This window comes from Sparus aurata, chromosome 7 (assembly GCF_900880675.1).
Source record: "Sparus aurata chromosome 7, fSpaAur1.1, whole genome shotgun sequence".
NCBI lineage: Eukaryota > Metazoa > Chordata > Actinopteri > Spariformes > Sparidae > Sparus > Sparus aurata.
In genome coordinates this window covers 15,520,759-15,536,151 of record NC_044193.1, presented here as the reverse complement: position 1 = coordinate 15,536,151, position 15,393 = coordinate 15,520,759, and the positions used below count along the sequence as shown (strand labels likewise).

Genomic DNA, 15,393 nt, shown 5'->3' with positions numbered 1-15,393 from the left:
TCTGCGTAGCTGTACAGTAGATTCATCAGCCACATGGTATATGATAGTAATTGTCCCGGCCTCAATAACAGGTGTTGGCTCCGTAGGTGTTTCGTTGAGGCTAGCTCCACCTCATCACACCTGCTAGTGTGAACACCTGAGGTCAAGGAGGGCCGACACCTCAACCTAGCCTTTAACTATTCTAACCACTGGTCTGGTGTCTGTCTGCGCCCTCCTTCATACCTCACTCTTCATCTTTATCTCTTTCCCTCTCGCCACTGTGTCAGTGTTCTCACTTTATCTAAGCAGCTCTTCTCCAATTTAAGCTAATTGCTAACCTCTTTAATACCAGCCACATCCTCTCCTGTGATCCCGACTGGCTCGTTTCCCCAGTCATTAGGCCGCAGCTCCTTATCTCAGCAGCGATGTCCCCAGGCTGCTGACTACTGTAACGCCATCTTCCTCCTATCGTCACAGCTGAGTCAGGCTTTTTTTGTCTTTTCCTCACGGCTGTGTCTCATTTAAAGCAGGAAAGCCGCAACCATTTGGATGAGGGATGTGTGCATATCTTTCCTCAGAATCATCCTCATCCCATACACAAACCCACCTCCCGCTCTGCAGTCATGTCCCCCCTCGGGGGGAAGTATCTGCAGTTAAGGGAATGAAGCTGAGCCTGTCAATATATCTGCACCCACTCTGTCTCTGTCTATCTCCTGGACAGCTGGTCTCACTGGATTTAGGCTGATTGTTAACGTTAGTCAGGATCGGCTGTTATCTCTTTCCAAAGCAATGATGTTGGCGGTTTGACAGCCTCTTCCACAAACACTCACACCAATACACACAGATGCGCACACACAAACAAAGGACACAAAGTCTTACTTACTCATTTACAGGCATGCATACTTGAGTGTAATTTTAATCAATGACATCTAGAATGAGGTTGCTTCACCCGGGCCAGAACGCCTGTGGCTGAATGGAACACTCACTAACTGTTCTTACCAGGATTCGTATAATCCAATTAAATGATAATCTTCAATTTGACTGACATTTGACAGACTCACAATATTTTCATCAGGCACTCCGACTCACTCAATTTATGACCTGTCAAGTGTTGTTAGCGGCACTGTCTTTATGATCTTTGATTGCTTTCAACATGCTCTTCCCTCTTCCAAGAATCTCTCAGCATAATCAGACCCCAGGATCATATTTAACAAACAAATAAGCAGTGTTGAGAAAAAAATAAATGGCCCAGTGTATGCTTGTTATACTTATGCATTATAAATTTACTTGTTTATCCCTTCTTGTTGGCAGACTCAGAGCAGAATGAAGCTTATAGCGGATAACTACGAAGAAGAACACATCCACCCCCAGCATCATCCTCACCATTCTCACCACCTGCATTCGGCGAATGTGCATCACCGAAGCCTGCCGAGAGGGCCCCCTCACGCCAACCACCGACCCCCTATGGACCCGGTCAGTATGATGTGTTTATGGACACACACTCAAGCACACCAGCCAGTTTAAAGCGTGGACTTGTTTACAGAAGTTGACATGTTGTGGGCTCTCATTTCAATGCTTTTAAAGTCGATATCATATTCGTCTCGGCTACCACTCAGTTGTGGTCGGACTTGGCAGCACAAAATTTCCCCTCTCACTTCTCCTCTGTCTCTTCTCCCTCAGCCCCATTACTTGCTGCCAAGTCAGTGTTATTCATATCAGTTAGATAAGGAGCCTGAAGGGGAAAACTGCCAAATGAGTGTTTTTGATCGATGGGATTTGTGTGTGAGATTAGTTTATATATCACTCATCTCTCACCCGAGCTCCTTCTTCTCTGTTTGAGTATCATATCCAGACTGCCCGGAGGACAAACTTAATGTGTCTGTCTGAAGACAGCTGAAGAAGAACAAACTGTTGTTGTTATCTGTGCAAAATGTTTGCATATCAGTGCGAGTGCGCATGCATCCAAGTGTGCATACTTTTAGCCTTGTGCATGCCTGTGCTGTATGTGCACGCGTGTCGATGCACACCTGAGTCTTTGTTGATACTGTGTACCCAGATGAAATCGCTCCTTCAAAGAAAGACAGAGGTGATTTCACAGTCGTTCCATCAGCTGATAAAAGCTTTGAGTTATGTGATTGCAATATAAACTCATCACGGCTCCATTGTTGTCAAAAGGTAGTGATCAGGGGGATTCCAAACTATGAAGATGAAGTGTATGTGTGTGTGCGATTGTGTGTTTGGGGGTTTAAGACGAATACCTGGGGATTTCCACCTCACCCTCGATCCCCACATCTGTTCTATTTGATAGGCACTATTACATGATTCTAGACTTTATAAATGTTTCTCAAAGTGCTGTCTTAATTGGAGTGAAACATGCGCTGGGGATCCCCCTTGTCCTTAATACCTCCCCAACACACGCAAATACACAGAAGCTCATAATGGCATGCACGCATCGCCCCACACATACCTCGGCAATATGAAAGAGGACTGGAAAGCTGGTTTTAATGTTATGTTAGCCCTTTTTTACGCCTGTGGAAAGACTCTATTTTTGTTTTTGAAAAGAATGTGAGGGTCTGGTGTTGATTGACATCCATGTGCACTCACCTCAGACTCAGACACACTTGAGTTATATATTACACTAGGGTGAATTTATGTGAACGTTCAGCTATAGAATGAATCCACATCTAATGCTGACCATTTTTGCAGCACATGCTCCAGTACGTGGAAGTCTAGAGTGGGGAAACAAATTACATGGAACGCAGCTTTAACCTCTGTAATCCCACGACGACTATTTTTGTATTCTAGCTGTGTAGTTATTAGCTTAAGTTATGTTGTGTTTTTCATCCGACTTGCTGAAATAATATTATAAAGCTATCAAGTCTCCACATTGTTCTGTTGTATTGTAGGATTCTTGCAGCCACAGTAGGCTTCATATTTAACTCTGAGCTGCAGGGGGGCCGTGTTTAGTATCACACATTACTCTCCTCTATTTTTCACTTATAAATATCTTTCCTTCAATATGGCTATCCAGCTCTGTTTTACTGCGGCAGTGTTTATAGGCTTTGACATATGAAACAGTAGCCCTCTGCAAGTGATATTTCAACTTTTCAGGTTGGACTTGCAAAGAAAGTCTTATTAGGGTTGCTGGGAAATCTTGTTAAGAATGTGGGGAATAACAAAATATCTCATAAATCTGAGCAGATTGGCCAGATTATGCTTCTGTGAAAGTTAGATTTTTATGTCTATAAAAGGTAACTGGGATGGCTCACGCTTTGCATTGAACATTTGGAGGACAGTCGAATAGGTTTTAATAGGGGGGAAAGGGGCGCCCCCGGTAGCTCAGTTGGTAGAGAGTCTACACTGCAGCAGCTCAGGGTCTGAATCCGACCTGTGGCCCTTAGCTGCATGCCACCCCCCACCCTCTCATCCTGTGAGAATAAAGACATGAGAAGGCATGGAAATATTGATTCAAACTAGATCAAATAAAAGACATTGTCAACAAATTAGTAAATTTGCAGGTTATTCAGACTTAGTTGTGTCTCCGTCGCCGTCCCTCTTGAGTCAAGCACATGCGGCTCTAAAACAACAGACACTGCTTACAGAGGTCAGCTTATCACCTTGTGGCTTTTCCTCATATCTGATCTTTGACCTACTGGGGAAGTTCAGCAGAGGTCAGACTTAGGACTCCCACGCATGTCTGCGTGTGTGTGTGCATGGGGCATCAGATCAAACAGACTGGATGTCGCTGAGGTGAGACTGTTCTCCCCTCCCAAACACCGGACTTCACATCTCCTTTAATCTCCGTCTTTCAAACATGATAAATGACTCTACTTGTTTATTTGTTTTTCTTGAACACTGTGTTTTCTCTCTTCTCTCTTCTCTTCTTCTCGTTTTTTTCACAAAGCCTCGCCACATATTTTATTTGTATCAAACCTCTGCTGTCTGTTCTTTGAACGTCGCTCTGCTTCCTGATGTGTTTTCTTTCCGCCCACATCCTCTCTGTCCCTCTATCATTCTTTCCTTCAGTCCTTTCTCTCCCTCCATCCTTTTCCTTTCAAATGTAATATCCAAGTGCGGCCGGGCCAGTGGTTCAATGCATTGCCGGATCCAGGAATGCCACTCGAAAGATGATTGATGATGATAATGATAATGATGATGAAGAGGGTCTGCACGCTCACCCTGGAGACCTCAAAGCCTTTCCAAGATACAGCTAGTGCCATGAATAACATAAAAGTGACCACACATGCATTTTTTTTTTATTTTCATTTGCATTTGCATTTGCATTTGCTCGAACACACATGCACTGCATACATCCACCTGGCTATTTAAGACCTGTAAGCACTGCATGCACTGGAATTGTGGACACACAAAAAATAAGAGCACACTTCAAGGTTTTCCTGAGCAGCCAAACCACATGTCAGTCAAAGCTACAGTTAGTGGGTCCATCCCAATACTCTAACTAGACTCCCAGTCCTCTACTTAATCTGCGATGGTCTGAGGACAGGTGAAATCTAATCGGAGGAGACAAGCACAGGAAGTCGATTTCGCCTCTTGAGATGCACCCCAGGTCTGAGTCTCAGCGTGGAGTGTGTGCAGTCTGATGGGGAAGTTGTGTTCACGTTGTTCTCATTTAGCCATGCCAGCACCACTGCCAGATACTTGGCAGCAGCCTCGGAAGGAAATAGAAAACAGCCATAAAGTGTTTATCAGAGAGAATTATACAACCTTTTCTTCTGGGTTGTTGTGCTTTTTTTTCTGAGCCTTAACATGCTGCCTGCTTCACGTTTATGAGAAGTAGCACATGGTATTTGGCCTGTTTGTGCGTGTGTGTCTCCGTCTGTATGTGTTTTTGTGCGTGCACGTGTGTGTGTGTGTTTAACCTGGCAGAATGAGTGGTTATAGGTCTGGCTCTGTTTACAGGGCCTGTCACAGCCGTTCACTGCATGTTAGCATTTAGCATGGAGCATGTTCCATTGAAAGGCCATTATATCTATAGCTTAGCTGCTTAGGTGTAGCCTACTGAGTTTACCAAGCCTGTCACAACCACTCAGTCCAACCAAAGCCACTGTGGAGTATAGCCAAGGCCCCTGTGTTTTTCTGCGCTTGTGTAGCATTAGCATAGACTTTAGCATTGTGCAGGCAAGGGATTGGTTGCGGCGATCTTCCAGCTCGTGCTAACCATTGTAATGTTAGTGTCTGAGTGAATTAGCCTTCCTGTTAGCAGGGCTCCTGTCTGCACAGTTTCAGCCCCAAGGAAACCCCTTGTGTGTTTAGTTATTGGTTTCCTAACAGTCATACTGGAGAAAGCATTTTATGATATCATACGCAGGTTTTCTGAATGAGGAATACAAACAGGATTGTTTTGATTAAAATCCACAGGGGGTTAGGAGGACCATAAGTTTAGTCAGTGAGACTTTACTTGTATCGACATAACCACTGGGCAAAAGTGTGTTTTATAAGGGAGACATTTTCTGCCACATACATGCAGTTTATAACAATGTAATGTAATAAACTAATGGTTTATGAAAGGATAATGACGATGATGATTTTTTTCTTCTCCTGTGTTTTTCTCACAGGATGATGAAGAGGGGATATGGGCATGATGACCATCACCAGTGTGACCCTGTATCTGTTGGTTCACAGTGAGTCAGCTTTTTTTCTACTTATTTTAGAGTTGATATGCTCTTTGCTTGGGCAGAGATTAATCGTTTAAAGCTTTAAGGCTTCATTCATAAGGCTGACGTTAGAATTCTGAATCAACATGATGCTTGCACAGCATTTCATGTCTATTCAATCTGTTTAAACCGGGTATTTCTGCACAGTTTCAGCTCATGCTTGGGCTTGTCTAATATAATTAGTATTATATACTATTTGTATTTAACACAAATGCCTGCTTAGGAATGTTTGTGACTCATGTAACACTCAAAAACCTGGTCAAAAAAAGTAAAAATTTTCCATTTCCACAAAATATTCTGCCTCGATCAATATTTGTTAGATTTAGCCTTTCAAAAACAAGTACATGTAAATGTATATACGTATTTATGCACAAGTATGTATTTAGTTATAGTCCTTAAAGCAAAAACATTAAAAGATAAACTCATTAAATCTTAGGAATCACTTTATTCAAATTGTGGATTTATATGATTTTCCTTCAGGGTGATGGGTAATGATGTCATGAAATATGACGACCAACATTTGAAGCTTAATTCTAAAACCTTAATAGCAGCATTAAATGTACAAAAAAGACATTTGGTACAGCTGTACTCCTTGCCAGGTTGTAGTGCTGTATATCTGTTCTAGATACTTTAATGATCTTCCACACAATAGGCTTCTTCAGTGGGCTCGAGTAACCATTAGCCGGGCACATTGATGGCACCACAATAACCACAGCATTACCCAACTATGACAGAAGAGAGTGTAATAGAACCCGGCTCCTTTTCCCATTGCTTATGAATTTCACTCGACTAAAGAGCCTCAGTTTATTCAGAGGTTTATGGCTGCCCTTCTGTGAAGTGCTCGTATGCAGGGTTTTGCTGCGTGCTGTGTGTGTGCACTCTACGGCTGTATAGGTAACTCCGTGGTATTAGACCTATACACACCCCGCAGCCTAAAGCGAGCGTACCAGGGCTCATAGGTGATAAAAACGACACAGTGAGAAAAGCCAGAGATGGATAAGTCTGTCTCTCCGCGCCCCACTTTTTTCAGTTGTAGTAAAGTTTTACCGCACTACCCCACCCTGTTTTGTGCCAGTGTGTGGGGTAGTTAATTTCAATACAACGCAGAACAGTCATGAACTTTTTTTTTTTTTTTTTAATGCTGCGAGCTGAAAAAGCATAAAATGAAGAATGCGGAGTCATAAAGGATAATTCCTGTTTGGGGGGTTTTATATCGAAGCCCCCCCATAGACTCAGGATGCCTTTGAACACAGACGTGAGGAAAGAGGTCTGTGCAGGGAGGGTTATGGTTTGCTTGGCGGTAATACACGTGTGTGTGCGTGTAAGACAAAAGGAGACAGAGGAAAAGATTTATAAATGTACATGCGAGAGACAAAAGATAGAGTTGGGAAAAGAAAGGGAAAGGGGAAGGGCGCTAATGTATCTATGTGGGAGCCAGAGAGAAAACCAGGCAGCATGGTATACTCATAGTTTCCAGTGCATCTCCTTCTTTCCCCGCAGTAATCCACAGGTGGACCATCACAAGCAGATTCTATCACTAACCTCAATGTCTTAGTAGTTGTGCACTTTGCCCTCCTGCTGCCTTTGGGATTAAGTGTCCTATAGCTTGTGTGTGAGCAAATGGTTTTGTCTTCCTGCAGCGCAAAGCTTGAGTGTGTTTCGCTCTGATGTTTGTGTGTGCGTTTGCAAGCGCGTGTCTTTGTGTGTGTTCGAGAGAAAGTCGCCGAGCTATACAGTGCTGGAGCAGCCCACATAGCCTATAATCCAGTCCATGTGTGCCGAGAATGCAGCAGTGTCAGGATTCACCGTAATGAAACAGACCACACTGCCCCCTTTCTCCCTCTCTTTCCATCTCTCCATCTTTTTCCATCACTCCCGTTCTTTCCACCTCTCCCCAGATCTCAGCTTGCCCTGCTCTAACGTATATTCCTAGAGTTAGACCCGTGACTAGCCTACTGCTTCGGTATCTCCAATCAGATATCACAAAGGCGTGTGTGCGTGTGTGTGAATGTATGTGTGTATTAGTGCTTCTTATCCCGATCTAATAGAATAAGCCCGGCACATTAGCCTTTAGCACAGAGTGGTGTTGTGGCTAGCGATATCAGTGCTACTCATCTATCCACTGCTGTTATTCTGGCAGTGCACAATGCGAGCGCAGCTAACGTGTATTAGCCATCCTCTATGTGAGAACAGATGGGAGCCATTTAGCGGTGTGTAGCTACAGCGCAATAAGGCCAGGCCTAATCCCCATATCCTGTCCCTGAGTGAGCCCTCCCTAATATGAGCAAACAGAGATGACAGCACCGATAGACAAATAGCTGGGGATCTGTGTGAGTGTGCGCATGTGTGTGCGAGCATGCTAGCATTGATTGGTGTTTCTTGTGGACAACCTTGACTCCCAGTGATAGGCTACATGTTGAATTCCACGCACACTTTAGTGCTGAGTTTGAGTTGGCGAGTTCAACTCCTTAGCGTCCAGGTGTGGATTTGTGTTAGTTAGCTATGGTTCCGTCTTAAAGGACACCAGGCTCTGATTGGCTCATTGTGGTTGTGTATGTCCTGCTGTTGATTACAGAGGTTTTGTTTACCCTCTTGGCCTCCCAGACCCCCCCTCCCCTCTAATGAAATAAGAATGTCCTTTTGGACAGAGAGCACAAGAGAAAGGGGGTTGGAGGAAAAAGTGAAGGAGAGCATGGGGCCAAAAGAGTGAAGCAAAGTGGGGGGAAGAGGTTTTCTGGAAACATTATGCTTTTATCCCACCGTGAAGTTATTTGTACTGAATGAAGCGAAAAGAAGCTGAGAGGCTTTCCAAGTGGGGACAGAAATATGTTTGTGTATGTGTGCGTGTGTGTGTGTGTGCGCGTGTGCATGTGTATGCATGCAGGAAGGAGGGAGGCCTTGTTCAGGTTAAAACAAGTCAAGAAGATGGCTTTCATTTGCCCATGCTGTGTTTGCACTGAATGCAGTGTTTGTATGTCTACATTGTGTATGCCAGTAAGTATCTCACGCTTGTGTGTGTGCGGCATAAATTAAGTAAGTCCTAGAAGGAGTTTGGATTTAGTGGGAAACTGAAATTGGACAGCATATACTCAATTCCATTTATTATTCTAAAATGCAATTTAGTTCAAGTGTCACAGAAATGTTTGTGCTTGTCTCTCAACTGCCTGATTGTTTGGTTCTATAAGTGCTCCTCCCGACCAAAACTAGCCTCAAAACTGAGCTGACTCATGAATGACTCATTTTTCTATAAGGTTGAACTTTTATAAAAGTCCGCATTTGGGTGCTTTTACCACATTTTTCATCACTTTCTTAAACAAACTGTAAAATTAAATCAAATCTTCAGATAAACCAGTTGACATATTTTTCTTTGTTGTCACAAACTGCCCATGTGAACTCCAGGGACCCCTGACCTTTGTTTTGCTTTGCTGTTTTAGTGGTCATTTAAAAAAAAAAGTAAAACACAACAAAAAAGATCTTTCAGAAATGCTTCAATACCTCCACTAAGAAAGTTATGTTTTCACCCTTGTCTGTTGGCTGGTTGGTTGGTCAGTCAGCAGGACTGCACAAAAACTAGTCAATGGATGAAGGATTGTTTCTTGGCTTAAAGTAGTCCAGATAAGGGACAACTCTATTCTTACTTTCTAACGTGGACATTTTCTTTAATTTCTCTGGGAATAACATGTGGAGTTTGATGAAAGAAATCTGCTGTATTATTGTTTTGGACTTAGCGGATGTATGCGCTCTAAAGTGCCATTCTAGTTTTTACAGTTGATTCAGTTTGATATCAATAAAGGGGTTTGTACAAGCTGCAGAATAAATGTGACTTCCATCTGTGTCCTTTAATGAATTAGCACTGGAAGTGTTTTTAGTTGGCTCCACTGTGCGACAGTCTACAGGGGCTAAGCTACTGCAAAAATGGAAAGGGGACAAAAATCTGGTGCACAGACACATTAAGGCAGAGAAACTTTTTTTGTCTTGTCATGTGTTCTTGTAATTTTTTCAGAGCCATTAATAGGTTTACAGCACAAAACAGAGAACGATGAACTCATTACTCATTATCCTGGAGTTGAACCAGGCATCACTGAGAGACATACAGATCTGGTCAAGTAAGAAATGTCACTGCTTTGTTGACAGTGAGGATGCCACAGAGTAAAATCTTGTTTACTTATAAGGCCAGACCTGTGGCATGCACTCTCCTTGGTACTGAAGCAATTTTGATGTTGTTATTAATTGACAGATTATCGATTATTAGCTTCCACCATCTAATCTAACCAACTCTGTTCTGCCTCAGCTGTGGCAGACTCCAGCAGCACCTCTGACTGGCAGACAAATCTCCTCGCCGCTATCTGGAGAGACTCTTAAGGCCTAGTCCACACAAACACAGGTATTTTTGGGAACAGGGTTTTAAAACAAAAACGATCCCCAGCCCGAAGTGTTTTATCACTGTTTCAGAAGTAATCTCTGAACCTGGACTTTATATCCATATCCCGTGGGCATTCACACAGTAGACAAAGGTGTAAACAGGAAGCAGATTTTATATTTTGTGGTTAGTTGCCAAGTTACAGAAAATAAAATGAATGAGGTAGGAAAACATGACGTGCCCTTCAAAGAATCCTCATGGATAATGCTATTTTTAATGCAGCATTGTCAGCAGCAGTTTTTATCTCTCTTTTCCATCATTGTATTATCATTGTATCATAAATTTCCCCAATATACCAACCCAAATACTCTAATAGAGTTTTCCAAAAGGTTTTCAGTGACCTAACAACGCATTGAGTTGCACATTCTCATACATCAATATCGTAACTGTGGGAAATTACATCATGTTTCAGTGTCCACAATTTTACCATTCTGATAATAGCAGTCTGTAGCTCAGCTGTGTCTGTTTTTTTAATGTTGCATGCCTTTCACCAGTAGACAAAAAACCACAATATAAATCAGGTCTTCTAGATTATAATTGGTAAGTTTTAATTCAAGGTTGACTTTGAACGAAAAGTCTGCCAGCGGCATCTAGAATGGTTCAGCCAGACCTGCCACTTTTTGCTTACTGTGTGCCAGGATGAATCTTCAGTGTAAACAACTATTACCCCACGCTTTAATAACTGATGGCACACATATTTTACGAGCTGCCTGAAGAGATATTGTAATCATTTAATCAACGCAACTTAATTCATTTATCGGTTGCAGTCTAGCAGACAATTGATCCCTCTCTTTGTGTGACTGTGTGTACACACGTACCCTTGTGTGAATTCGGCTAATGTTTGGGTATGAGGGTAGCTCCTCACACATGTGTGTAGCCGTGCTGTGCAGCATGTCTTTGGTGACCAGTGAACCGCAGTGTGGAGGTCAGCAGAGGCGTCTGACCGAGGCCATCCCTCAGCCAGCTGTCAGCATCATCAGCCCATGAGGTCAAAGGTTGTTCCACCCAGGTGAACATGAGTGGAGAGAAGTCAATAACTCAGCAACACCTGAGCAACGACATCTGTGCGCGCTGTGTGTTGTATCTATTTTGGTCCATCTTGAAACAGCACCTGAATTATTATCCAGAGGGTTCTTTCTTGTGAAGGGGCACAGTGCTGTGGGTCTTTGGGTCAGCAGCTAGCATTTAAAAAATGACACCTTCCATGAGGATCTGATAGCACACAGGTCGATGACTAATGGAAGCTGCAGTTCTTGAATGCAAAAACATATTACTGTCATTCTGCTACTAAGCACAGGAATTTGACATTCTGCCACATTAAGTTTTTTGGGTGTGAGATAGGAGCTCAGTCTCAATCATCTCAAGTCGTGTGTGTACTTAATTTGACAATGACATATTGGTGTGTATAAATGCAATGAACATCATTATTTAAGTTGGTGAATGGAGAGCGATGACAAAGTTGTTTTGTCACTGTCGGTATATGAAGCTGTAGACAGACAGGACCCAGAGACACTTCTTCAGCCTCAGCAGACAGACGAGGAGGAGGAGGAAGAGGAGGAGGAGGAGTGGGTGGTGGGGGAAGGAGGCTGGAGGGAAGGAAGCAAGGGCTGGCAATGTTGTGAGGCAAACAAGTTTATTCACGTTGTTTTTTTGTGGTTTTCTTGAAGTTAGATGCTAGAGAGGACAGTTAGACACCTGATGTGTGGATCATAAGGCAGTTTGTCTGAGTAAACTCCCTTTCCCCACCCACAACACACTCATTACACACGCAGAGACACGGCCACACACACACATACACACACACAATTGCTTGTGCTGAGCTGCCAATGTTCAGGAGCCGAGATTAATACTTATGATCTCAGGTAAATCCCCTTCTCATCAGTGCTTATCCGTGCAGTTCAAAATCTGCATGTGTGTGCTCATCTAACCAAAATTAATCCATCCGATCCTGCATGGGCAACCCAGGAGATGAAGGGCAGCCCAACCACCGCTCGGTTGGGAGATGATGTGATTTGTTCAGTGGCCTGTTTATTCAAGACTGGCAAGCTTTTTCTCTCATCCAAAGCTGGCCAAGTGAGACCAAAATGGGATTCATCCTGCGGCCGCTGATGGTGGCGTGAGTCAGCATCCTTTTGCAGCCACATTTGGCCATGTGCCCAGAAATTATCACTGTCCGCTGCCCCAAGGTTATTTCAGTTGTTCTTTTAGTTTAATAGTATTTAAGGATTTCATTTTATTAGCAGTTTAGTTCCAGTTTGGGTTTTGCAAGGTGCTTTAGGGCATTTTGAATTTTGGATGAAGCGTGTCCCAATACCTTTGTAGAATCTGTATTTTACACAGTCTAGTTTGCATCCCAAGTTCACCATATGGTCTCAATGCCTCTTTGTCCTTTTTTACAGCACATCGCTGAGTGCTCTGACCTCACCAGATTTATCAAAGCACGTTGCTATAATGTAATCATTAAGTGTTTTTCCCAGTCGTTGTTGTTGGGGTTTTAAGTTCAAGTGTACAAACACATCTGCCAGAAGACAATAAGCACCTACTTTTCTTTCTCTAGTGTGTAATTTAAATGACTGCGCTGTAGTGCTTTCTCATTTGTGGCCACAAATTCACTGGCTCAGGTTCATAATCACAGACACTCTGCAAGTAAAGCTAACCCTAAAAATGGGCTTATCCTTATTGGCTATGCATGTGCATGCAATCTTACATGGTGTGGACACATGATTCCTTTTTAGATTTGAACTGAAACATCCAAAGTTTGTAAAAGTCTATCAGCTGAAATACTTTTACTGAGCCACCTCTTTCTCCCCTCTCACTGTCTGAACATGCTAGGTGTGATTCAGTCTGTCTGTAAACTCCTCTCTGGTTTGCTCTCTGAGCAGAAACGGCTCAGCCGGCCCACAGTCATAAATCAGTACACCTCAAGCTGTCGCTATTTTTCATCTCTCTCTGCCTCCTTTTTCCTCTCTCTGTTTTACTCTTTATCAGTTATATCTAGTGCTCCTTCAAATGCCATTCCCAAAATACACACAGATATTTTTTTTAGTGGTCGGCTGAAGGAGACCCAGTCATCCCCTACTTTACTCCTAAAGTCAATAATCAGTATTTGTGCACGAGAAGCTGCATGACTGGCTTCCAAACTATTTGTGATGTCACAAATCATGTCAGTAGGTCTGCATCTTAAAGTTTCCATGAAGTCAGAATTGCTGTTCAGGTGTTATCACATGATTTGTGCTGTGTATCTCACCTGTATGCCAGCACCAGGCCTAACAGTGGCAAAGAAAGCTGTTGCATAGGAAGGACTTTGTAACTTCCTGGAAACACATTTATGATGTTGATGACTCATCCTGCACTAGGGGGCGTATATTAATTATTTTGTCCAATAAATGCTTTCATTAACTCACGGATTACTGTACAAAAAAAATGCTAGAGCTGTATTCAGTGATTTGGGTTGAACTGGGCCATGTTTTTTGGAGAGTTAGCTTTACTTGTTGCTAAAGTAACTGCTTACCAGCGTACTGTCAACCAGCAGCTTCTCAATGAAACACCTTCGGACTTGTGCCATACGTGGCCTCCTAACTTCTGCTTAATGCACGGTACTTAGCTGCCGTTAGCTTAGTAAGTGGCTCATGCTGATTCAGCTCTGGGTTGCCAGGAGCCAAAGCTGGCAAGTAAACCCCTTCTGTACTGTATTCCGTTTGTCATATTCGCCTCCATCTTCTTGGAGGCTATGCTGTTTTGTCTGGGAGTGTCAGCATCGGCAGCTCTTTGGTTCAAGATGGGGCGTACAGTACGGTCCACACTATTTACTGCTGCCTGTTTTTACATCAAAAGCGTAACTATCCTGAAGGTTTGCATTTAAGTCAGATTTCTATGGATGCAGAGAGAGAGAGAGTATGGGCTCTATCTTGCACTCAGCGCAATTGACTTTGTACACTGGCGCTTTTGTAATTCCTATTTTGCATTCGGCGCACATTGGAATTTTCCCTCCGCAGACACACGTCCTTATATTAGGGAATGACTTTGCGCTCCCGGGGGCGGTTCAGTGAAAAGAGGAGGCATGTTCCGGCGCAAACGTTCACTGGTGCTGTTTTGCCGTTTCAGAAAACACTTGCGCCACAGACCAGGTCCTAGACCTAGTCTAAAGTCAGTGGCGCTTATTCAGATTCAGTATTTTAAGGGCGCATGCTTGGCCATAATGTAGCGTGTGATACAAAAAAAAGTTGAAAAGATTTAAACAGAAGGACTCATTCTTTTCCCCTCTAATATGCGACGCGCCCGCATGGGTGCGGGAGTGGCGTGGAGCAGGTGGTGCGTTTGGAGACTTGAGGCGATGCGCCTGAGAGGCCGCAGCAACATCGCCACCCGGTCAAGACGGGCATTAATACCTTGCCGCATCCCGGACAGTGCGGTCCGGTCTGACAATACTGCCACGGCGTGTAGTGGGTCTGGATCATCTGCACCTTGGTGTTTGCGCTGCTCCCTCATCAGCTTGCCGTTGCGCACTGCTCGGCCCGTGCGCACTGCTCCCGAGGCCCGGTGCGATGTCCTGGGGATGCCAGCCGTAGAAACAATTGTGGCAATTTCCTCCCACGCCTGTTTAATCAAAGCTAATTTGGATGGGTTTCTCCCATCCCCATACAATGCCACTTCTCGGTCTTTTACAGCCCTGACGAGAACGTCGGTCTCCTCGGCTGTGAACCGCTCCTGGCGTGCGCCTGGCAAATTCGCCATTATAATAGCAATGCGCCATGGAACAAGCGCGCCTGCTATTAAAGGGAATGTTAGATGACGCTCTGATTGGTTTATTGCACGTTACGGCCAAACCACACCTATGAATAATGTAGCTACTTCAGACCAACCCATTTTAGATTTGCGCCGGGCGCAAGAGTCATTTATCCCGCCTGCATAATAGCAACAGCGCCTGAGATCCGCCCACAAAGCTACTTGCGCTTTGCGTTTGATACTTGCGTTTCAGATCGTTAAGATAGGGCCCTATAACTCTAAATATACATTATTTTACACAGCGAAGCTCAAACAGTTAACTGTAGGAACAATAAGAAAAACACATTTTTGACGGGGGGCAGACTGGATATTGTTAGTTATATGTTACATTAGTTCTTAGTGTGTGTGTGTGTGTATGCATGTGTGTGTGTGTGTGTGGGGGGGGGGTGTGGGGGTGTGTGTGTGTGTGCAATAGAAAGATTGAGAAAGAGAAAAGGGGAGAAAGAGAGGGATTGGCAGGATTATAAGGGTGTTTTGTGAGCTTATGGAGATGGCAGCACACAAAAGCCCTTCCCTTGGGAGAACCTCGCACCT

The 15,393-nt window shown here is 43.7% G+C and overlaps 1 protein-coding gene across 5 annotated transcripts in view; it reads left to right on the top strand.

Annotated features, from left to right (window-relative positions):
• LOC115585424 (ERC protein 2-like) overlaps positions 1-15,393 on the top strand; it is a 163,593-nt gene that overhangs the window by 116,049 nt on the left and 32,151 nt on the right. For all 5 annotated transcript variants that reach the window (XM_030423771.1, XM_030423775.1, XM_030423769.1 and 2 more), the window contains 2 exons: positions 1,291-1,452; positions 5,556-5,621. In XM_030423771.1, the coding sequence (XP_030279631.1) occupies positions 1,291-1,452; positions 5,556-5,582 (189 nt within the window). In that variant the 3' untranslated portion in view covers positions 5,583-5,621. The remainder of the gene's footprint in view (positions 1-1,290; positions 1,453-5,555; positions 5,622-15,393) is intronic.